This window comes from Schistocerca cancellata, chromosome 7, assembly GCF_023864275.1.
Source record: "Schistocerca cancellata isolate TAMUIC-IGC-003103 chromosome 7, iqSchCanc2.1, whole genome shotgun sequence".
Taxonomy (NCBI): Eukaryota; Metazoa; Arthropoda; class Insecta; order Orthoptera; family Acrididae; genus Schistocerca; species Schistocerca cancellata.
The window spans coordinates 315313423-315340114 of NC_064632.1; the positions used below are offsets into that span (position 1 = coordinate 315313423).

Here is a 26692-nt window from a genome sequence, read left to right on the forward strand (position 1 = left end):
TCATGGTACACTACTGCTGAGGCTAAGAGCTTTAGAGATAGGCTCAAATTGTGCTGTTCACAAAACCATTCCCACTTGCATGAGGAGAACAACAAACTGTGTCTTAGTTCCTACAGTTTGATTGTACATTCAGTGCAATATGTTTTACCCTTCTGTGAGTGTGTAACATTATTTTTTATGCTGTTATCACAATTAGAATTTATTAATGCTTTTAACAACAGTTTATAGTTCTTTGCTTTACTTCTCACATGAAAAGTGTGTCAAGAATGTTCCACATAGAATATGTGAAAATTAAAAACAATGTTGACCAGAAACATTTCCAAAATGTATCCCAAGTTACTTTTTTTGGGTCATGTATGGCATAAAACTTGTTTCAGTTTATTTTTTATTTATATATCATACATGTATACAGTAATATATCAAAACAACTTCATTTTAAAACTTGTAAATTATTATACAAACTATTATTAAAGATATGCTACAACATTCAATTTATTTCAGACTCGTAGAGCTTCTTCAGTCAAAAGTGAGACCACTTGAGGTATTATGATATGCATAATACTGTAAGGAAACAAATGTATTGCTCACTGTTGTTCACTGCACTGCAACATTTCTTTTAAAAGAAATATACAGGACATGTATTCTGGTGTATAAAATGTAATGTGAAAGAAAGTTTGTTATTGATGTAAAAACATTGCAGCTTCAACAGGAAGCAACAATATTTCTATATAATGTTCCCAAGAACCGAACTGAATGAATGTGATGAGAACAGTGGTAAAATCCATATTATCAGATGTACTCCACTGATAAACAGTTTGTACTTCTTTATGAACGGACAAAGATACATAGGGAATGTGAAACATGAGCTAAATACAATTCTCATCATTTACAAATTATGAAAAAGATAGAAATGATCAAAGGTGACATCAAAAGAGAATTCAGAAAAAATACAATAAAATGATATATATCAAAATCTCTTAATGCGATAATGAAAACACTACTCACTCAAAACTGTAAATGCTATAAAATAAATTAGTTTCTAAAATATAGGAAGCTTGTACTAATTTTTCTAGGAATTTATATGTCAAAGTCAACATGAAACAGTTTTGGAAGAAATTAAAAATATTCTTTGGACAGTTCATCATTAGACATATGATTTCCTAATTTCACAGTTATTTGTCAGAATATCTGAAAAGCTACAGTAGAAACAGCATTTCAGTACTTTTTCACTGTAAAATTTCCCTCAAAAAGACCACCGATTTTAACAAATAGAACTAAATAATTACAAATTGCAAAGCCACACATATAGCAAAGCTTGCTGTCAAAATGACACACACAAATGCTGCTACAACTAAGAACACACCATCTGAGTTACTTCTCTGGTGACCATACCACTGAAGTGAAATGATTTCTAGTACAGTGTTACAGTTTAATGCTCATGTTGTATTGTCTTCTGTTGCTCATTGTGCTGGACCTTTCTCTGAAGGGAAACATGTATCTTTGAGTTTGAGATGGGTACCAAGCCCACAGTCTGGATGCAGTGATTGTTTGAGATTCCCTAGAGAAAATATCATAATTACAATTTGATCTATAATATATACAAACAAAATGTAAGATGTATTGTTTGAGATAACTATTTCACCAACAAAATTTAAGAAAAACATTCAAATTCTTAGCATTGACATGGAAAGTAAAGGAATAATGAAACTGAGAGACGAAAACAGATTTGTTACCAACCTGAAGGATTTGTTGGCTACAAACAGATTAACACTAAATTTTACTGAGTACACCAGGGTAACAGCCACTTCTGCTAAAAGCACTGATAATATAGTGAGCAGCAAAAATTATGGGAATACAGAAAAACATGTATTAGAATTAGGAGTATCTGATCACTCAGCACTTCTTATGTCATTGCCATACATAGGCAAAACATATAGGCCCACAGTAAAATTGGTCAGAAATTTCAGCCAGCCAAATATAAACACATTCATCTTGAAATTAAAGGAAACCCACTGGACCTTCAGCAACCAATGTTCAGTAAACAATAATTACAACACTTTCATATCTAAATTCAAGAACATTTTCAATGAATGCTTTCCACTCGTATCAACACGTGACAAATACAATAAAAGTAATACATGGATTATGGAAGGTATCAGTATCTCTAGTATTAGAAAGAGGGAAAGGCAAAAGGAAGTGAAAACCAACCATGATGCTGAATTTATTAGGTACAAAATCAAATACAAAAATATATTTGATTGGGTAGTTAAACAAGCAAAACAAATAGCAAACAGTATATATGTAGCTAATGTCTCAAATAAATCAAAAGCAGTATGGCAGATTGTCAAGAAAGGAACAGGTACTGAAGAAACAAAACATTTTAATTACAAACTAGAAATTGGTGGGAATATTGTTACTAACACTCAGCACATCTGTGAAGAATTTAATAAGTACTTCATAAACAAAAACAAAATTCATAACTTCCTGCTTCCAAAAATAAGACCTGATGCAGTACTGCAGGAATGAAGAGAGTTTCAATTTACTGAAATATCATGTCAGGAAGTAGCTAACACCATACAATCCCTAAAAAATCTTAAATCTGTGGGCTAGGATGAAATTCCAACAAATATCATAAAGGTAGGAAGTGACAGCATTGCACCTCAACTCTGTAAAATAATAAACCAATCATTTGATAAAGGCTGCTTTCCAGACAGGCCAAAATATGCTGAAGTCTGTCCAATCTACAAAAAGGGAAAACAAGATGATTTAGTAAATTTCCGCCCATTGTCTATACTGCCAGTTTTCTCTTAAATAGTTGAACGAATAGTATGTAATCAATTAGAAAGTACAATAAAGAAGGTAATATTATTCTCAATAACCAGTATGGGTTTAGGAAGGGCCGAAACACTTTACAAGCTGTAAATATACTAATCTCTAAAGTAAGTAAATGCATCGACATTAAACAAAGTGTATCTGGTATTTTTTGTGACCTTTCAAAGGCATTTGACACATTAAACCATAAGCTACTGCTCCAAAAATTGGGTACCTATGGCTTCCATGGAAAATCTATAAGATGTTTTTCATCTTATCTCAAAAACAGACACCAAGGGGTGGTGATACATCAAAAGGGAGAGAAAACTTGCTCTAGCTGGAAAGAAATTCAAGCAGGCATGCTCCAGGGCTCGATATTAGGGCCACTTCTGTTCTTATATTACATAAACGACATGCCTGGCAAAGTAAATACAGATACAATACTTTACACAGATGACTCAACTGCTGTAGTCTGCTGCAAAAACACTGATGAATTAGTATGGACCACGAAACAAACTCTACAAGAACTTGAACAATCGATAAAAAATAATGCTATGAAATTAAATCTTGAAAAAATCCCATCACACACTTTAGGACCAAACAAACTACTGAATGTATATCACAAATAGAATATTCTGGTAAAGAACTGACCACAGTTCATTCTGTAAAATTTCTTGGGATAACTTTAAATAAAAACTTTCAATGGACAGTTTACTGAAGAGATTAAATAGTTTAGTTTATGCAATGAGGGTACTACACAAAGTAACGGATTTAACAGTGAAGAAAACTGTATACCATGTGTATTTCATAACAGTTATAAGATATGGAATAATTTTTTGGGGTGCTGAAAAGACAAACCTCCTTCAAATCTTCAAACTAAAAAATCAGAGCAATGACAGGAACCAATAGTAGACATTCATGCAGACCACTATTCAAAAGCCTGGACTTCATGACAATCCCTTCCATCTTCATATATGAAATACTTCTCTTTGAACAGAAAAATTAGCACCTGTTTGAAGGAAATACATTCACATATGCCTATGACACTAGACATAAATTGAAATACGTGCTACCTTGTCACCAACTCACATTATATGAAAATACTCCATATTAGATGGCTCTGAATATCAGAAATAAGACAAGGTCAATATTTGGGGAATCCACATTGGTGACCATTGGCACATACTTAAAAAGCAAATGTTATTATAGTCTAGAAGAATTTCTAAATGAATAAAAAGCAAATGTCATAGTTTAGAAGAATTTATAAATAGGAATAGGGAGTAAGGATACAAGTACAAATGGTACACTTTTGAAGCCATATAGATACAAAGTATACACATTCACTGTATATTCTTATTTATATATAGACTTATAGTTTGAATGGCAGTTTGTATTCCGTTCAGCACATCCATACTTCATATAGCTGTGTGAAGTCTATGGTAATGATTCGATGAGTTACGAAAAGATTTAAAATATAATGTTGTATTTTCATTATAATAAGCAATGTATGTATTACATATTTCCTGTAGTATATAAAATACTGTAACAACTTAGGTTAAAGACTGACGAGTCACCAATGTTCTCAATCGAATGATTGTATAAAAAAATGTTATGTAACAATAAAGTACCTTATCTTATCTTATCTTATCTTATCTTATCTTATCTTATCTTATCTTATCTTATCTTATCTCATCACTTCATACAATCAAAAGTACACATACACGAACAAAGGCAGATGCTGTAGATACAGTTCCACCATCTATAATATGCACAATCTGCATTTCAATAACATGTGCAATCACAATGTGACAGTTTGAGAGACTAGAATGAGCCATCATGGTTTCCAATATGGTCAAGTAATTGGGGCAGCCAATACCCACTAAGTCACTGTGGGAGATTTCAATCTTCACAGGTGTGCCCATCTAACCTATCTACAGTAAAATAAAAATGTAAGTCAATATATTCCGAAAAACCAGCAGTAGTCCACTGACATTTTCACCATGAAATTAAATAGAGTTTCAGGTTTTCTTCCTTGTACAGTCACAATCAAAAGTATCATTTGGTCACAACTAGCTTGAATCAAACTGTGCATAGACCTCCTCTCCAGCCAGATTCATTAATAAACATGAACATCTCATTACTTCTAACAATGCAATGGGCGCTTTCTTCGTGTATTAAAATGCCTCACAGCCCTTCCAATTAGCAAGTTAAAAGACAACTAAAAAGAATTTTAATTCAAAATCCATTTTATTCCCTAATGAATTCTTTCTCTTTATGAAAAGTACTTTGTAAGTATGACTAGTTTTAGGTAATTCACATGTGATTTAATGATGGAAAATATTTATAGCACCATCATTCATTTACTAACAAATGTAAAATGTATTAAAATGTGAAATTTATTGTTATACAGAAATTTTTAGCTTTTAATTTGCAAACTAACATACAAGGTGTGGCTATGAAATAATGGGACAATTGCCATAAAACACTTCATTATAAAACATACATAAATAATTACTGTCACCATCAATATACACCCCTTCTCTACTTCTACAACAATCCATGTGAATTTTTCACTGATGGAAACAGTGCTGGAAGTCTTCCCCTGTGAGCTCTTTGATGATATGTGCCACTTTTTCTTTCACTGCTTCAACAGACTGAAATCTTGTTCCTTTTAATGCTGATTTGACTTTTGAGAATAAAAAAGAAAATCACATGGTGCTATATCAGGTGAATGAGGTGGGTGGTCTAACATTGGGATGCTGTACTTCACTATAAACATCTTAACAGACAATACGGTATGAGTCAGTGCACTGTCTTGCTACAGAACACGATTTGTTCTTCCAGAATTTGAATCACTTTTTTCCTTATTTTCTCACAAAGCTGAACAAGAACCTCAAGGTAGTAATGTTGATTAATAGTTTGACTTCAGGAACTGAGTGAAAATACACAATTCCATAAATATCAATAAAAGCAATCATCATCGCTTTGAATCTTGATTTGCTCATTTGAACTTTTTCTGCTCTTGTGAAGTTGGGATCTTCCATTGCATAGATTGGTGCTTATTTTCTAGACCATAAGAACAAAACCAAGATTTGTCACATGTTATAACTCTTTCTAAGAAATTAGGATCATTTTCAATGGTATTCAAAGTGTCAGTACAAACATTTTCACAAGGTGCTTTTTGTTTGATTGTGAGAATTTTTGGTACCAGTTTTGCACACTTTTCTCAGTTAAATTAGTTATGTAAAATTTGCCTTATGCATTCTTTGTCATTTCCTACAGTTTCAGCAATACTTTTTTAAATTTTTTCTTCTGTTTTTGATATTGAAGGGCATCCTGGACACAAGACATCTTCAATATTTTTTTGGATACATTGGAAATACCTGAACTGCTCAGAAACTCACATACATGATAAACAGTCTTTGCCATACATTTCTTTCAGTACAAGATAGGTTTCAGTAGCAGTTTTTCCTAGTTTCACGTGAAACTTTACAACAATTTGTTGCTCTGTTATTACACTCATCATTTTTCCAGCAAAACAAAATAACATCTCTTACACAAATGAGAGCCATGGCCACACTGATTTGTCTACGGCAATCAGAGATGCCAAATTAGACTGAGAAGGCTTCATACTTCACAGCTATTGGTTCTTCATCTTTAGTGTGTGTGTACTTACTCTGTGAGAGCATTAGCACCATTATTTTATAGCCACATCTCATATTCAGAAGACTAGTCTGTATGATGTCCTGAAACTGCATTATTTCTAGAGATTGTATTTGATAATGAATAAATATTATTATTGTTATTATTATTATTATTATTATTGTTATTACGAGAGACAGAATTGCTGGCCAGTACTTATACTTAGGACATGAATAAGACATCAAAGTAGATACCTTATACTCACTTTTGGAACTATTAGTTCTACATTTGGGGAGACAAACATGAAGGATGAAGTATCAGAGTGTAGGATGGAAAATACAGTACACTCATAAGAAAAATAAGTGTATTTTTGACCTAAAAATTACGATAACTTGATTTGCTCCTTGCCCTCACTGTGTCTGGTGATGGTTCAGTATAGGGTTTGAAGTTTCAGTATGGATTCTAAAGCATTACACAAGATAAATGGCAGATGTAATCATCTCCGCTCCGAATATTTAGAATTGTAATACTAATAAAAATAATAATAATTTTATTCCTTACTAGCTAATGCCTGGCATCCATTGCAAAGGCTCTTTCATCTATTTTGTAATTTATTGGGAATAGATATACATAAACGAAGCAGGCACTTATATATGTAGAAAATAAATAAAACAATGATTCCATCATCAGTGCATTATATGTGAATAATTTGATTCAAGTGCTTTGGGGCATACAATATTTTTGGTCCTTCCAACTTGTACAAAAACAAATAAATTGTTTGGTTCTCCCACTTGTGACCATACAACATATAATTGACCATGTAAAAATCATCGATTTTCCAGATTTCATGCAAACATTTGAAGTGATTGTCCTTGTGCTTTGTTGATGGGCATTGAGAATGCTGGGCAAATAGTAACTGGAGTCTTTTGAAATTGAATGGTATGTTGATGGGAATCATAGGAATACATAGAATCAGTACATCTTCTCTGTCTGACTTTCCATTCACAAGTGGCACCTCAACAATGTTGACATTAAGCCTCATTCCACTGAGTGGTGGGTTAATGTTGCACAAAAAGAATTATTTGTGTCCCAATCTGAGTGACAATGTATGTGGTGAGACACCAGAAAAATTCAAAACTCAATTGGACAGTTTAAAATATCATCCACATTCACATAACTGTCAGTCAATTAATAGGAGACAGACTCTTCTGCAATTTCTTCACGGGTGGTATAGCTGACTGCATTGATGTCAATCTTTTTTGCTGCCAAAATAACATGTTTGCAAAGCCATTGATGATTTTTGTAATTTGTGGCAATTTCTGGGAAAACTTTATCAATTAACTGTTCAACTGAGAAAAACATCATACAAAAGTTTAATGGAAATGAAATATATTTTGTGACAACATTAACTAGAACTTTTCTATTACCAATGTCCAACAGCTGTTTTGAAAATATGGTTGGTGCATTCTGCTGTAGACGTATCCACATAATGGTCTTTCATGTGAGTTTATGGACATTCCTGTTATCAAAGATGTGATGCCTTAAGGCAAGCGCTGAATCCATCAGTTAGTGTTGATTTTGGTATGAGTGATAGAGGAGTCTGTCAGGAGCCACCTGCTAATAAAATGACAGCTCCAGCAAACAGCAGTGTATGTCCTCATTAAACTCAAAGAGCTTGATTACACACTTCAACCAATTTCTTATGTGCCATAGTGCAGTCATCCAAGACAAATAAATACACAAATTTTGAATACTTTCACAATGCCAGATTGCTTATAAATATTAAATTTTGAGCCTCCCCAAAACGTATACTCAGAGGCAGCTTGAACACCGAATGCAATGTCCGACCACCATCCAATAATGTAACTGCAATACCTGATGAAACAAGAGACAATTCCATTTTGAGAGTGAATTTTAGCTAACAGCAAACTGATGAGAGTATAATATTCCTTAGCCTGTGCTAGCCCGTAAAAATAGTGGATCAATCAGCTGATCAGGTCAACGACCTTCCTATTGTTATTCATTTAGCATCGTTCCATGGTGAGCGAAGAAAAGTAAGAAAATCGGAATGTGACCGGACTTTGTCATGAGACAGGATAACGAGAGGACATGTAGGAAGTGTGTGCAATGAGACGGTCATTGTTAGCCACCATATTGTACAATTTTTTTTAATTCACAAGCAATATGTAATGTTGATGTGGAGTTTAGTAATGGTCATATTACAGTCTGTTGCATTTCAAAGGCAATTGCACATATTTAATTTTGAGCAAAGGTTTCTGTGATGAACTATTATGTACTACAAGCTTGTACAGGACTTTGAACATTTGGTGGTTGATGTTTGCTGTAGAACCTGCTTCAATAGCACAGTCAAAAGCATAGAGAAAGTTTTCTGTGCTAAAAAGAACTCATTTCACTCACAGACAATCATCCAGAAGATCCCATAGAAGTTTTCTTTCTCTTACATTTCAAGAATTTTACAGGCAACCATCAGAATTGGCAACTGCTTCTCCACCATGAGAATAACTTGTCTATGTGTACAAAATTATGTACACTGTGGGAGAATTCGACTCCATTTGGGTTATAGTCCTTCACAGAGATACAAACAGACACTACACACACTAGTTCAATAACAACGAGTTTAATATTACCAGCTTCAAAAACATTAATTTCTTCTTTTGAGCAGTAATATTATAAAAATGGCTAAAACGTGACAGGACCTACAAGGAGTGAAACATAGACACTGTCAACTATTTCAGACCAAAAACAAATTAATACATGAGGATTCAGTTGTATGTATTTAGTGTATATGTTTTGATTTGTTGTGATAAATGCATATTTTTATGTTTTTATGAACTTCATGCAGTTGTACTCCGCAGTAAAGGCAAGCACAAGAATGACATGCTAACTCATTGCAGACATTAGTCTGGTCTTTGTATGTAATGACTGGGTTGGGAATATTTGTAGCTTTATTTATTATATGTTTTATTATATGCAGAGTGATAAGTGTTGTTTTGTGTGTTCACAATTGTGGAGAGAGATTCTGGGGTACAGAATCTGATGTGTATTTTAGTGGGGTAAAGCTGAATTGCACCCAGAGTAAAGTAATTAAAAGAATAGTGAACAAGTGAATACTTGTAGTTAATGCCAGATCACAGATTAAAATGCAGAGGGAACAGGAAGCAAATGTGCAACCCAGTGGTAATGAACAAAACCTAGGGCAAATGGTAGATGCTGGACAAGGAGAATCCAAAGATCCTATGAAATCAAATAAAACTTTTGATGAATACTCTAACTAGTTTAGCTGCAGAACAGTCTCACATGTCTGCTATTCAAATGACTATGTCTGCTATGCAAGTGAATATTTCAACAACAGTTAAAAATTTAGCTCTGAGACAGTCTCACATATCTGTTCCATAAGTGAATGTTTCAACAACAGTTGAGAATTTAGCTTCGGAACAGTCCAACATGTCTGCTACTCAGACGAAACTGTTTGCTGAACTAGCAATATGTCAGCTGCGCAGTTGGATATTTCTGCAAATTAGAAACCATAGCTGTGGAACAGGCAAATATAGTGGCTAAAGTAACAAATCTGACCACCACTGTGAGCAATTTAGTTACAGAACAGGCAGAGTTAGCCAAGAAAGTAAAGGGTATAACCAATAAACGAACGGAACAAAAGTTCCAAGAAAAAAACCAGCAGTTTAAGCAACAATTAGATGACTGGGCCGTGGACAAGGAACAGCAGGTGATATTGTCTGTTAATAAAGGAATCAAGGAAGCACTAGAGAATATAGTGAGTGAAGGTCTACCATTATCTCACCAAATAGATCAAGAGTTGAAGGAAGTCTGCAAGCAAATAGGAACCAAGTTCCAAAGATAAAAAGGAGAAGTTAAACAGAATTTGCAAACAAGCACTCAAAGGATTGAAGAACTGCGAGAGGTGGCTACAGAAGAAAGAAAGGAAGCCAGCACAGAGTGGAGATGTAAAGGTAGAAATCAGGGCTCAATGTATAATTATGGAGCTGATAAGTAGTACCCAGATACAAGCCCAAATGAACATATGTATGGAAGTATGTCACCTATGAATGATTATACCAGATCTATCATGGAAGAGAAAATATTAAAGCATAGGCAATTCCAAATATTTTTTGTGGAAAAGAAGACATTAAATCCTGTCGTATTTATCAGATGATCCAGAGGCAGTCAGGAGAGACTGAAGAAGGAAGTCCATAACCCGGAACCCTTCTCTTACTGAAACGCGAACTTAAGGAGATACTTCAAAAAATATTTGAATAAAGCAAGATATTGGGATCAACTAATAGATCACCAAAGTGTGATAATGATCATCAAAGCTCAGCTTCTGATAGAGATCAGGGAAAAACTGCTGCACATTTCAGAAGATAATGTGGAAGAATTCATGTCTGCAGTAGATTCAATTGATTTGCTACAAACAAAGAGGACGAAATAATTACAATAAAGCCTGTCAAATGGAAAATAGGCAGATATCTTATAACTATAACAACAGAAGAAGGAATGGAAGACAAATGGATAATTTTAATTCAACCAACATGAAGAATATGAAGATGGTACCTCATTTTTAAGACATGTCCGAAAGAACAGATACCATTGGTAATCTTGCAGCTCTCGGAGAATGAAATTACAATGAAATCCAGACCATTAGCTCCTTTACAGGCACTGATAAATATCAGTGAGGGCAGCTGAAAATGTGTGCCCTGACCGGGACTCGAACCCAGAATCTCCTGCTTACATGGCAGATGCTCTATCCGATTGACCCATTGAGGACACAGAGGACAGTACGACTGCAGGCACTTATTTCTGGCATGCTCCCTGTGAGACCCACATTTCCAACTTCCTGTCCACACACCACATTTGTAGTGCCCCTGCTCACTATTCTCATTACTCGCAGCAGTCAATCTACCGATTCCTGTACGGGTTTGAGCAATGTGAGTGCATCCATACTCAAGAGGATCATTGGCCAGTAAGCTCAGTTGGATAGTGTGTCTGCCATGAAAGCAGGAGATCCTGAGTTCAAGTCCCAGTGAAGGCACACATTTTCAACGGCCCCCATTGATATTTATCAAAGCCTGTAAGCAGCTAATGGTCTGTATTTCATTGTAATTTCATTCTTCGGGAGCTTCAGGACATGTCCAAAACAACAGATACCATCTTCATATAAATAAGGCTTACCGGCCAATGATCCTCTTCAGTGCAGATGCACTCACATTGCTCAAACTCTTATGGGAATCGGTAGACTGACTGACATGAGTATAGTGGGCAGGGGAACTGCAAATGTAGTGTGTGGACAGTAAGTAGGTAATGTGGATCTCACGAGGAGCATGCCAGAAATAAGTCCCTGCAGTCACACTATCCTCTGTGTCCTTGATGGCTCAGTCGGGTAGAACGTCTGCCATGTACGCAGGAGATCCTGGGTTCGAGTCCCAGTCGGGGCAAACATTTTCAACTGTCCGCATTGATATTTATCAACGCCTGTAAGCAGCTAATGGTCTGGATTTCATTGTAATTTCAATATGAATAATGGTCACAACAATGGAGCAAACTGTATGGAACAGCAGAATAATGGAACAAATTATGAGCAGAACAGAAACAGACAGAGGCTATTTGAAAAGAAGTACAATCCTGTATATAATGACGTAGAAATCAAGGACAAAGTAATCAAATAAGAGTAATCTTGGATACTAGAACTTCAATAAATGTGATCTCCAACAATTTATTTAAATGGCTATCCCATAAGACAGAGTTACCGACATTGCCGATACGAAACTGGAGCCTTAGGTCCCCGCTTGCAACCAGTCCGTATACAAACTTTTCTAGATGGAAGAACAGGAAATACAGCTTCTAGATGGAAGAACAGGAAATACAGTGATAAGATGTGTGTTCCTAGTAATTCAAAAATTAATAGAAGATTGTATCATCGGATTAGAGACTATGAGGGAGGACTTAAAAATAGACTTCTCATCCAGTAAAGTCAGTTTTTGTGATAATGGGGATGTGGCACACGTTGATCTGATCAGGGAAGAAAGGAGCTTTGGAAATTACTGTCCTGGGCATAGTATTAAGCTCATTAGAAAAGAAAAGAGACATAAATGTACAGAAGAGGTAAAGGAAAACAAGATACACAGGATAGCAGAACAAGTGGAAGAAAAGGCAAAGGAAGCTGATGGATTCTCTTTTGGAGAAATATATCCAGGTTTTTGAAGAAACGCCAGGAATTATTAAGGGATTTATGTGCCATTTGGAGGTGTTTCCTCATGGGACGTATTGTAAGAAATCATATCAAATTCCATGGAGACTGAAGAAATCAGTAAGTGAAGAAATAAACAGGATGATAAACTGCGATCTGATAGAACCATCGATCTGTCCATATTGCATCCACTGTTAGTTGTACCCAAACCAGGGGAAAAGTAAGATAGCTGTTGGATGCAAGAGTCATCAATAAAATTATTGTACCGATGAGAACTCACCCATAAAATGTAGACGAACCTGTTCAGAAGTTTCACGGAGCAAAGTACTTTAACAGTATTGACCTCTAGCCTTCATATTGGCAGATCAAATTGGATGAACAATCAAGATAATACACAGCCTTCACATATGCTGGAAGAAGTTATCAGTTTAAAGTGTTGCCTTTTGGCTTGAATGTGAGTGCACAAGTTTTTACAATGACTTTAGATGCAGTGTTAGGACCAGAACTAAGAAGTCAGCTGACCCTGTTCGCTGATGACATCTTAATCGCTATCACAACATGCTGCTTATTAGAGAGATTATTGGAGACTTTTAGGAGGTCTGGAATAAGCACAAATCTACAAAAGTCTCACTTTGGGATGAAGAAGATAAAATTTTTGCGTCATTTAACTGATGACGAGGGAATTTTGCTGGACAGTGCCAAGATAAGTGCATTAAGAATTTCCCTACACCTAGGGATAAGAAACAATTTAAGGCATTTTTGGGTTTAGCCTCATTTTTTTGACAGTTCATGGAGGACCAAGTCATGAATGCAGAGAAATTTGTTAAGAAAGAATGTTTCTTGGCAATGGACAAATGACTGTCAGTATGCATTTGAGAAAATCAAATACACTCTGGTAAATGCGAAATTGTTGCATCATCCAGATATGAATATAGATTCTTCAAACGTTGGATTAGGATCTTGTCTTTTCGAAATTTAGACAGTTAACGGGCAACCTATGTTCTGCCCTATACCTTTTGCAAGTAGAATAATGTCAAGTTGTGAAAGGGCATATACCACAACTGAGCTGGAAGCATTAGCTACAGATTGGGCTTCCAAGATGTTCAATTATTATTTATTTGGGGCACAAACAATAGACTATTGTGATCACCAAGCCCTCAGCTTTTTGCTGTTGTGCAAGGTGCTCACACCAAGATTATTACAGAGGACAATGGCATTACAGGAGTATCGATTTCTCATACGATATATTAAAGGAAAGAACAATCAAATTGCAGATGCCCTATCTAGGCTGCCAGAAGGATTAGATCAGGAAGAACAATTAGGCGATTGCAGAGAATAATTTACTATCATGTTAATGAAAGAACCAACGGCAAGAAAGTATTATTTGGAATTATGCCAGGGGACGGAGAAGTTACAGAAAAATAATATACACTGGTGTGGTGTCCAACAGACATTGGAACAACCTGAGTATGGCAACCTGAAAGACTATTTTAAGGTGATAAATGGAGTTTCATTCCATCGGTGAATACAAAAGGAGATAATTGGCGTGTATGTATTACTGAGAGCCATGAAGTCAAGTTGATACAACGTACACATCTGGCTTGGGGCCACTTTGGAGTGATTATGTGTGTCAATAAACTACAAACATATTGCTACTTACCTAATTTGCAACAGAAAGTACAGAAGGTCATTAGAATGTGTGCAATATGCCAAAAAACAAAACCTAATAACAAAGGTAGCAGGGGTTTCCTCCATTCTATATTACCAGAGAAATGACTAGCTCTGGTATCCACAGATGTCTGTGGGGCATTACCTAGAGCGCGAGGAAGATGTAGATATATTGTAGGCTTCTTGGATGTATGTACAAAACATGTGAAGTTATATACAATGAAAACCGCAATGAGTAAAACCATCTGAAGGAAATTATTGCTGGAATATATACCACAAGCATGGAAACCACAAGCTATTATATCAGATAGTGGCAGTAATTTTACCTCATATACCTGGAGAAACGCATTGGAGCAAAATGAAATTAAACAAATACTAACATCAAGATATAAGCCACAAGCAAGCCCGATTGAAAGGGTTTTCCATGAGCTAAACCGACTTATGAGGACATATTGTCCAAATAGTCAAACATGGTGGATAGAATATGTGCAAGAGTTTGAAGACATTGTAAATAATTTACTGCATACCTCAAAGAGTTTCACACCAGAAGAATTGATGTTTCAAAAGGAAGGAAGAAATGAGTCTACCAAAGGTGCCATATGATAAGCCCACTTGGGAAGAAAAGATTAAGTTGGCTTTAGTGAGTATGGCCGAAAAGGCCAGAAAAAGAAAGGTAAAATATGACAATAAGTTAAAGAAGGTACAAACTTTGCTGTAGTTGTTGTACACTAATGCACAGGCATCTTTATTGAAGAGGAGGAACAAGAAATGGCAATTGTTATTTGTTGGACCATTTGAAATAATAAGGATTCCACATCCTGGGGCATATCTATTGGCCTACCCAGTGACGGGAAAGGTGAAGGGGCTCTATCCTCACCACAATATTAAAAAGTACTACGCAAAGTGAAAATTAGATTTAGTCCAGTCTCTAGTAAATATTGTATATATTAAGGAGATTTTATTTCATTGAGTTTTTATGTATAGGTAGGGTTAGTTAGATAAGTAAGTGTATTGATGTTTGTTCTCAGTAGAACCACAGAAGGAGAGCTGATGCTAATTGTATACTTTTATGAGCATATGAATAACTTGTGTGTTTATTTCCATAATGAATTTTAATTTTGTCTGTGTTCATGTTCTTGATTAAGTATAAAGAGTAATGTAGTTCATGAGTGATAGTGTCAGTACTTATTGGAAGCAAATATTTTGATGGGAAATGAGTTTAAGTAGCTCTGGACATTGAACTTTATGCACTTGTCTGAGAAGTATGCTAAGGAAGAATAATTTTTCTGGGGATACTAGACAACAAAGAGCAGTGGTGTGCATGTCATCTTGTGGTTGGCTTTACTACAATTAGGTGGACCTTCACTGCATAACCAAATTTTCAGTGGCATGCAAAAGGTAAACTAGTGGTGGCTAAGCTGAGTTACGTTAGATTCAGATGCTAGTGACAAACTACCATGTAGTAATGGTTAAATGATTGTATTACTTGTACAAAATGGACTTCCAGTGAAGAAAGCAAAGTAATATGACATTGTAAATAAGGGAATATATGACTGATTAAATTACGTATGAATTTATCGAAATATAAGTGCAGTGTAATTGTGCATGCCCACAGACAACCTGTGACTGTTTATAGGGTACAACCAATGCACCATAATTATGGACATTATGAGAGTTCATATCATGTTGAGACTGATCCACGGTGTAATTTGATGAAAATAGGATACAAAACCAGTGACATTTAACAGAAGTGTTATAAATGTAAAAGAATGGTGAAAAATGAACAAAGAAAAACTTGATCCGAATGTATCATGCCAGTGCAGAAACATGTTAGCATGCCAATCTACTAACAATTTCAGGGCCAAGAAGAAATTCACAGTAAGGGGTCAGATGGCTCAGATTGGTCATTCTGTTTCATGTCCACCACATCCCATTCTTGATCCTCATGCAAGCCTGTAACCACCTCGTCGCCACAAGACAGAACCCGATCCCGATCCATCCATTCCAGTAGCAGTCGTGGGGGAGAGAGTCATCATTCGAGACCAGCCCAGCTTCCCTGTGAGATCGACCAATGTCATCCAGCTTCTCTGCAGTAACTAATTGTGAAAAAACTGAACAAGAAGACTGTGATTTAAATTTATAAATTTCAGTCAAAGGTACCAAAATGTGAAATGGGATTTTGAAGCCAGGTTGGCTGACTTCACTCCCGATTTTCCATGGTTTCCCATGGAGACTTTGTCCAGATGGGAAGGTCCCATATCTAACTCCAACCTGAAGTAAGGATAGTTGCATACAGCTAGTGCAGAGTGGGTCTCCAAAAAGTTATAAACAAAATTTTGCTCTCAGGGGGTCATATAATATCCCTTCACCCATGCTAGCTGTCAGAAATCATGGATCGATCAGCTGATCTGGTCAACAACCTTCCTAGTGTTACTGGATTAAAGTTAATATATATCGCAAGGTGGTGCGTTTTGCCTGTGTGAGCAAAATATTTATTCCTGGGCTTAGCATTGCTCCATGGCAAGCGAAGAAAAGTAAGAAAATCAGAATGTGACTGGATCTTGTTACAAGACAGGATAACGAGAGGATGTGTAGGAAGTGTGTGCAATAAAACATTCATCTTAGCCACCATATTGTATGACTAGTATTTTCTGAGATTCACAAGCCATATGTAATGTTAATGTGGAATTTAGTAATGGTCGTAATACTGTGTGTTGCATTTCAAAGGTAATTGCACATATTTAATTTTGATCAAAGGATTCTGTGATGAACTACTATGTACTACAAGCTTGTATAGGACATCGAACATTTGGTGGTCGATGTTTGCTGTAGAAACTGCTTCAATAACATAGTCAAAAGAATAGAGAAAGTTTTCTGTGCTAAAAAGAACTCATTTCACTTGCAGACAGTCATGGAATGACCAAATGCAAATGACAGTGTTGCAATTCACCTATAGAAGTTTTCTTTCTCTTACATTTCAAGAATTTTACAGGCAACCATTGGAGTCGGCAGCTGCTTCTCCAGCACAATAGTAACTTGTCTACGTGTATGAAATTACGTATGCTGTGGGAGAAGTCGACACCGTTTGGGATATTGTCCTTCACAGAGATACAAACACACACACTACACACACTAGTTCAATAACAATGAGTTCAATATTACCAGCTTCAAAAATATTAATTTCTTCTTTTGAGCAGCAATATTATAAGGAAAGTTTTTCCTGTGCTGCCAGGTACATCAAGGAAAAACAGATTGCCACCACCATAGGCCACCACATTTTTAACTGTTTTGTAGGTCAACTTTTGATCTGCAAGTAAGCATTGTTCATTTGTTATAACAAATGCACACAAGTCATCAGCACTGAATTGTTGTTTAGTCAATAAATCTTGATCATACTGGTCATAAGCAGTATGTCAGGTGCAACAATGGCAAGTTCAATGAGAGCTTCATTGTTGATGGTTAACCATGTCTTTGATTTCTATGAGAGCTTGATTGAAAATGCTGTTTGAAAATAAAATAATGTTATGATTCCTAACAGGATGCATATGGTGCAAAACATCTTCACTCGAGTCCTCTCTGAATTTTCCTCCTCAAATCACTTGGCTTCAATGGTGAACAGTGTTCAAAATAAGAGTGAATAATGTTCATATATGAATATATAGAGGGAAACATTCCACGTGGGAAAAATATATCTAAAAAGAAAGATGATGAGACTTACCAAACAAAAGCGCTGGCAGGTCGATAGACACACAAACAAACACAAACATACACACAAAATTCTAGCTTTCGCAACCAACGGTTGCCTCGTCAGGAAAGAGGGAAGGAGAGGGAAAGACAAAAGGATTTGGGTTTTAAGGGAGAGGGTAAGGAGTCATTCCAATCCCGGGAGCGGAAAGACTTACCTTAGGGGGAAAAAAGGACAGGTATACACTCGCACACACACACACATATCCATCCGCATATACACAGACACAAGCAGACATTTGTAAAGGCAAAGAGTTAAACTCTTTGCCTTTACAAATGTCTGCTTGTGTCTGTGTATATGCGGATGGATATGTGTGTGTGTGCGAGTGTATACCTGTCCTTTTTTCCCCCTAAGGTAAGTCTTTCCGCTCCCGGGATTGGAATGACTCCTTACCCTCTCCCTTAAAACCCAAATCCTTTTGTCTTTCCCTCTCCTTCCCTCTTTCCTGACGAGGCAACCGTTGGTTGCGAAAGCTAGAATTTTGTGTGTATGTTTGTGTTTGTTTGTGTGTCTATCGACCTGCCAGCGCTTTTGTTTGGTAAGTCTCATCATCTTTCTTTTTAGATATAATGTTCATATATGTCGCAGATGGCAGCTGACAGAGGCATCCAACAACATAACTTCCCAGCATTCATCACTTTCAAGTAAATTAAGTTTTTGGCAAACTTCTCTCTATGTCTAGCAGTCTATGCCATCAATCATTCTCAAATTTGCAAATGAAGCTGGATCTTTTACATTAATCAGTGACATTCTCAAACAGTAGCATTTGGCATTATTTGGATGTAGTGTGTAAATAGAGCTCAATGCTTCAGAGGAATATAAACTTTGATAGCCTTCAACTCACATGCCTTGTTTAAGTCATTGAAATTTTTTTTACATATTATTCCACATGTAGTACTTTGGTGCCTCTACATACATTAATGTTTTGGCAAATACATCTTCTTGGCACACCATAAAAAATGCTGTCTGCTGATGCAGCAGCAACATTTCTTGCATCCTCTTCCATGAAATATACTCTTCGTCCATTTTCAAGGTGAGCACTAAGATGAACAACATTGGGATGCCGACTGTGAGTTTGGAAACTCAAAATGTGCCACAGTGTCTCACTGTTGCTGATGTATCGACGAGATTGAAATTGTATAATTTCAACTATGCGTACATCCACATTATTAACTCTGAGTACTGCCACATCACTGCCCTTGTCCATATATTTGCATATGTACTATACTGATTTAATTGCAATATTCCACATTTATATGTGCTTTAAATGTTTCTGATAACAAAAGTGAATATGGTAAAATCAATATGTTGTCAGCTTTGGTATCGGCATTTCTCATTTTGATTGCAGCTGTGCAATCTCCATCACAGCATCAGTTTTGAAGATAGCCAGTATCACCAGTATCAGTTTCGTGAATCAGTTCTTTCGTATACTTTTTTGTGCATGTGTGGTGATTGCTGGTTCATAGCACCAAATGTTTGGTGACAACATCGAGCAACATTCAATCCCCTTCATAATCTGGTATTTCTACAGAAATTACATCATTCATTTGAGCTGAATGTATTTTTGTTTGCAACAGGCAGATCTTTCTTTTGCCACTCCATGGCATACATCCAGCATTGAATTTCACAATAAATGTGATGATTCACAATTAGATCCATCAATTTAGTGAGTTTTGGTTTGAAAAGGTGTGCAGTAAAATCATGTCAATCATCAGGTACCATGCTGGATGCATGTGAATGTGATGAATAAGCTGGGACATCCACATGAACACACTTGTATGATGGCATCTTGTGCACATTCATACATGTGCCATTGACTGCCAGTGAATGTCAACGGAAATATCACCATTTGTCCAATGTCACTCATGTTTCCAACATTCGAATCATGTCTTATAAATGACTATATTCCTCGGAAGGCAAAGATTTTTGACTTAATCAAAAGAAGAGGAGACATTCAGATTCAATTGAAAGCATACATGTCTGTAATGTATTGATGAAACAACTGACAGCATTGCAGTATATGATTGGTTTCATTTTGACGTATCATTCTGCAGTATGAATGAAAATTCAATACTGATACTTTTTTATTAAGTTTATCAGCTGTAAGAAGGACTAAGAGGGAAGAAGCAATTAGAAAAATGTGAATCAGACGAAGGAATAGCGTTTCGGTTTTATATGTTGAAACGTGCAAATAATGATGAATGCACTTTCTGTAGTTTTGTTAGTTTGCATGATAATAAAGTGATATATGTCCTCTCCCTCCCAAAAAATTATGGGATACTATGACACATCGTAAAAGTGATGTGTTTCAGTGACATGTACAGTTGTGCTATTACATTGCTGTACAATTACATCATGTACATCACATTGTTCTCCATTCATAACAATAGCTATTTCATTGATGGTAGGTGTGTTGTAGTGTTTAGCATGCTGTGCAATTGGTGTTTCATCAGTTCTTATATGGGTTGTATAATTATCTGCTGGCATATGTTCAACTGCAGTTTTGAACAATTTTGTCGGGGATTGAGTCAGTGCAAAAAAGTTTGCAAAGTAGATAATATATGATGTTTGGTGCCCGGAATCGCACCACACTGCTGATGACCTTGCTTATCATTATTGCACAACAAATAAATTTTTAGAAATTTATGTTTAACACAGGGAACAAGAAGACTTGGTCCTTTGTGATAACATATTTACACTTGAATGTTCAAAGTTGTCATATATTGCTCTTTGAATAATTTGTTGGCTCCAAACAGTATCATTGGAGAGCCAAATTGGATTTGCAAATCTGTTATATAATCAATAGAGTAGTGTGAAAGCATTGACGGAAGAGGTTCACGTGGCATACGCAAAGTCAGAATTTTAGTTTTGCCATTTCTACAGCACATTCATTCATGGAGCTTCAGGGTATAAGTTTCATGCACCACAATATCCATGTGGCTGAATTCTAAACTTGGATGCAAGCTGTCCATCGAGATTGTTTAGCACAGAAATGTACTGCATCCACCTTAACTGTTTGAGCAAGCAGTCAAGCAGCTTGTGAATGATCAGATAAATTTCTTGCTATGGATTGGTCTTCTAATTCTGATACAGGTGAATAAGTAATCTGTAAATAATCTGATTCATTCTTGCTTGGCAATCCTCCCTTCCTTGAGAAGCATGTGATTGGTTTCTCTTTCATGCTTGGCTGGTAGGTCTACCAACTGATGCTCATTTATGAGGCATAATTATTTTCCCAGTACAAAGTTTCAGTTTGGGGAAAAAAAATGCAGACACATAAATCAGCGATTAATTTTTGAGACCACATGTTCTGAACAAACAGATAAACATAAGGATTAAATTATCTCAGAATTATCACTACACCTTAAACCATTACATTTGTTTAATGTGTGCTGGAAGCAAAAAGATGTCCCACGAAACCGGAAGAAGAAAAAGTAATGTCATTATACAAGAGACGGGAAAAAGATATATGTGAAAACTACAGAGTGATAAGCTCACTTGACACAGTATATAAGCTTTACGCAAGAATTTTAAACATAGAGCCGGCCGGAGTGGCCGAGCGGTTAAAGGTGCTACAGTCTGGAACCGCACGACCGCTATGGTCACAGGTTCGAATCCTGCCTCGGGCATGGATGTGTGTGATGTCCTTAGGTTAGTTAGATTTAAGTAGTTCTAAGTTCTAGGGGACTTATGACCACAGCAGTTGAGTCCCATAGTGCTCAGAGCCATTTGAACCATTTTTAAACATAGAACTGAAAACAATAGTAGAATGTTTAGCAGTGGAAGAACAGATTGGATTTAGAAAGGGGCAATCTACAACTAATGCACTTTTTGTTGTATGATAGTTATTAAAAAGCAGAGTAAGTTTAAACAAAGAGACATATTTTCCTTTTAAAGATTTTGAGGAGGTTGTGAATAACGTGATTATAAAAAAGTTATGGAGAACAACGGAGCACAGAGGTTACCCTTTACAGCTAATATTAGCTATCAATAGCATGTATAAAGAAACATCAGTAATTTTAGATATAAAAGTCATATGTACAAATTCCATAGGGACTAATAAAAAAGTGAGACAAGGCTGTAGTTTATCCCCTATGCTGTCCAGTACTTACACTGATGATACAGTTTGCACAAGGAATTATAGGATAGACACTGAAGTAAAACTAAACAACTAAATAAAGCTAAAATGCCTCTTATATGCTGATGATCTTACACTAACTTTTAAAAATTGGAAAATCCAGGATGAAGTGCAAAAATATTACAATATTATAAAAAGGAAAGTTGCTACTCACCAGAACAAATGTGTGTGTGTGTGTGTGTGTGTGTGTGTGTGTGTGTGTGTGTGTGTGTGTGTGGGCACACACGCGTGCGTGAACACCTGTGTATGTCACCTATTTTTGATAAAGGTCCTACTGTACGAAAGCTTTATCTGTGACAGTCTTTTCGTTGTGCCTATCTGCCTATGGCGAGTAGCAACTTTCCTTTTCATAATACTGTTACACTAATTTTTTTCAAGAGAAAATAAATTACACAAAAGAATTTATGAACTAAATAAAATATGTACAGAGTATCATATGAAAATATCTCACATTAAATCTAGGTCAATGGCACTGCGTGGGAAAAATATTTGGTGAGAACTAAGATAGCAGTTAACGGAAAGAAGCTGATCAAGTAAAATATTTTAACTACCTTGGATGTCAAATATCACATGAACATGGAGCAAATATATAGATTAAACTGAATAGATTTGGAAGTATTTATGGAACAATTAATATAGCTTTAAACTACAAAACACAGAAAGAAACAAGACTTAAGTTATATAAAACAGTCACACTGCCAGCCCTATTATATGAAAATAAATTGTGAGTATTGAATAGGAAGCAAGAAAAACAAATACAAGGAATAGAAATGAGATTTCTTAGAGTGGTGAAGGGATGTAAAAGAATAGATAAAATACAAAGGAAGATATTCAAAAGGAGTTGAAAATTTGGACTGTGAAAGAAAAACTGGATGTAAACAGAAATGGAATAAATGTCTACAAAGAATGGATTCAAAGAGAACACTCCCAGATAAAGAGCTCTAAACCAAAAGCGAAAAAGAGATCCTTGCAGGCCGAGAAAAAGAATGGAACCATTACAGACCACAAATGGCCTAACACGGAAAGTGCAGACAAAGAGGATTAACTTATTCACACAATCTCAAAAGCAATACATTTTCAGAACATTGTAAAACATCATTTGTTTAAAGTTTGCAGTAATGGAAATAATATGAAAAAACCAGGCAGGAAACTATTCTAGCTGTAAGACACACACACACACACACACACACACACACACACACACACACACACACACTACAGAGGTAAATATTTTGTGTGTGTGTGTGTGTGTGTGTGTGTGTGTGTGTTTGTTTCTTTACTCCAGTCAGAAGAAGAGTGGAAGTTTGAAATGTAGTGACAGTTTCTTATTTTTAAGGTGCACTTGTACAACACTTGCCATTTACCTGCAGCTGAATCTACATCTACATAGACATTGTTTATTCTTTTGAATTTGTAAGATAATTATTTAATTTAGGGCTGTAAATATAGTTAAGTACAGAAGAATAAACAAGGGCACTGTCATTATAAACATCAGGAGCATCTGAATGGTATACTCAACTGTCAGAATGGTACAGCATGGCATTTGGTACTTCCTGTTACAAAAAAAGATACAGAATGAAACAGATAACAAAACCGAAGCCAGCAATAATGCCAACAGGCTGCACACCCTAATGAGTGCTGGTCTTGTTAAGCCAATATGAGCTGTGAGCAAGGCTTTTAATTCAAGAATGAAACCAGATAAAGAAGACTCACGACAAAGATACAGCCACCATGAATTACAATCTCAAAAATTTCATTGTTTAATAGGTGCAGAAATATATTGGCTTATGTTGATAATACTATTTATTGGCAAAAAGAAGAATAACTGCTTATATAGAAATCTTGTTTTTCCTTCTTTGCATTAACTTTTATACAGCAAGTATGTGGTGTGCCTTTGATGATCTCTGTTCATTACTGAAACTTAGATTATGTGCTTTCCAGCCAGTATTGCTACCTCTAACTAAAGATGTCTTAATTCATTTGAACATTCACATCTTTTGTTGATGAAACTGAGTCCACCACTTGCCCAACATTTTCACAAAATTATTCTTTTTCTTACACTTTCTGTTTCACTCTATTCATTTTAATTGACTTCATTACAACTAATTACTTCACTCTTCTGATCTGTTGCCTTTCTCGCATTTCATCTGTTATTATTGACACCATGAGCACTGTCAAGACCAAAATGATGAATACTGCTAGTGAAGAAGTGATACTCAATACACAGATCTGTTTCAGTTGTTTGCTTACAACCACTGAAGCCAATCAGACAGTATGTAACTGGAAGGGGGTTGAGACAGGCAGTTATCCCATTTTTTGACTTTAGATGGAGATACAACTTTTCTTTAGCCAAAATGTCACTCTTGTATCAAAAATGTTGTGTTCAAAGCATTAGCATCCTTCATGACGAGTATAGTGGGAATCACAGCTATTTCTTGACTGCAACCAAAGAGAACTGGCAAGGATGATCTGTAACAATTAAAAGACCATTAACATAATATGAGGGTCCAATGCAGGAGTTACAAGACACTTGTTGGAGAGCCACTGTAATGTGTTGTAATTTTTGGGGAGACATCTCTCTCCAAAATTAAATTACAGTTAAATAAATAAACAAAAAAATCTATCTAGAAGGCGACAGAAGAGTTATAACCAGACAAAAGCTGCTGGAAACATTAGCTTCACAATAAGGAGTTCGTTCATCCTGCAAAGAGACCATAGAGTATCACTGATCAAGCAATAACTGGAGGACAGGATGAAATGGAAATTATGATATGGTAGATACATGTAATTACTCAAGTACCAGTGAACTTTGTACTAATGGTTGTCAAACCAAAGGAGTCTTAACTACATTTTTATTTTCAACATATTTTCTCAAACATTCATTTGTTTACAAATAAACATTAAGGATATGAAAATTCAAAATGGCATACCCACCATTCTAGTGTCCTCTGGGATGTGTGCAGGGCCTACAGGTCTTACAGGTGTTTTTTGTAGGAGGCCATTTAATTCTGAGCTGCGTCTTCTCTGGTGAACTTCTGTATCTATGAATGAGAGGCAAGAGATTGAAATAGGCATCAATATGAACTTTATGTAAGTGGAGCATGATTGTAGGCTTTTTGCAAATATTTTTTTTCTGTTCATTTTAATTGACTCAACTGTGGATTTTTGGTGAAACACTGTATTTTGTTAATTAAATGGAACACTTTTTCCCGTTTCCCAAAACTTCATTACTTATGTACAACATAGGTTTTGGGTTGTACTCTCATTTTCCAGCACACAGCTGATGCCAAAGATGGCAACCAAGTAAAGATAAATATCTGTCAACTTCTTAATCCATCATTTCTTGGCTTAAACTATAAAGGTTAGCTCTGTTAACTATTTTGACACAGGTATATCTGTATTGTACAGCCTTATGACATTCATTCAGATAGCATTCACTCTGACTTGGACATACATTGGAATGGAACTATGTGCAAAAGAATGGGTATTTGTGTGATAACTTATTTATGAATGAAGGCACCAAGTTTCACCTCCTTAGTAGAAGTTACAGCATTATCTAAAAGGAATGAAGAATTGACATGAGTCTGCTCATTCAGTAGCACATGCGGGGATGCAGGTGTGACATCAACAAGTATGAATGACATATCTCCGCCATCACAGGTTCTTTGACTATCAGCCCATGCCATCTCACTTATTGGTTTGCTGTATGATTTACTGTAATGTGGACGTTTATATGAAATATATCGAGTGCTACAGTATTAAGTGTGTTTTTCCTTGGGCTACAACCTAACTGATTTCCCACACACATATCTGTTTCTTTAATTTCTGATGTTTATAACTGAGTGAGCTTTGCACCTTTCCCATATATGCATAGGACCTCTATATCTCTTACATGTTTGTCATTCTCATTTAAACAATTTGCAAAAAAATGAATTTGGTGTCTTTAACCTCTAGTTCCTATGATGTACTGTCAGCTGCTTACAGATTGACCACCCAGTCAGTCGTATGTAGCAGGACTGACACTCCTGGCAGATGAATTGAAGAAACATCTACTTGATGTCTGTGGAGCTTAGAAAAGTACAGAGAAGCCCTTTGCCTTTAAAATGTTATTTAGCCTATCAGAAATTTTATCTATAAAAGACAAACAGCACCTTTCTTTTCTTGAGAATGTTATCAATAATGTTGGCTTTGAAGTCATTGTTTGTGCAGCCAGTTGCTACCCTCTTATTAGTAGATGACACACAGTCACATAAACTGAAGTGCACTGGAAGCAATGTGTCACAAATGTGACAAATTGGTGTGTCCTCTGACTGTAGAATATGGTCATAAGAGAAGGCCAGTGTCTTATTAAAAATCATGTTAAGATGGTTTTATTGTTTCTGACTAACTGGAAGGAGTTATCCTAAGGGTTTTGTGTGACTTATTCATTGCAGATGGTTATTCATCACTTCAAGAAGGGATGAAA

The 26692-nt window shown here is 35.9% G+C and overlaps 1 protein-coding gene and 1 non-coding gene across 5 annotated transcripts in view; one reads left to right on the forward strand and one right to left on the reverse strand.

Annotated features, from left to right (window-relative positions):
• Nucleotides 1-407: 407 nt before the first annotated feature.
• LOC126092543 (mitogen-activated protein kinase 15-like) overlaps nucleotides 408-26692 on the reverse strand; it is a 217596-nt gene continuing 191311 nt past the window's right edge. For 3 of the 4 annotated variants that reach the window (XM_049908198.1, XM_049908200.1, XM_049908201.1), the window contains 2 exons: nucleotides 25162-25268; nucleotides 408-1558 (listed from right to left, as the gene is read on the reverse strand). In XM_049908198.1, coding sequence (XP_049764155.1) covers nucleotides 1430-1558; nucleotides 25162-25268 — 236 coding nt within the window. In that variant the 3' untranslated portion in view covers nucleotides 408-1429. Of the gene's footprint in view, nucleotides 1559-24075; nucleotides 24697-25161; nucleotides 25269-26692 lie in introns of those variants that run through there. The other variant, XM_049908199.1, reaches the window with a different exon arrangement.
• Nucleotides 11851-11924, forward strand: Trnat-ugu (transfer RNA threonine (anticodon UGU)). Its single transcript has one exon. It is a non-coding gene; the product is annotated as a tRNA-Thr (tRNA).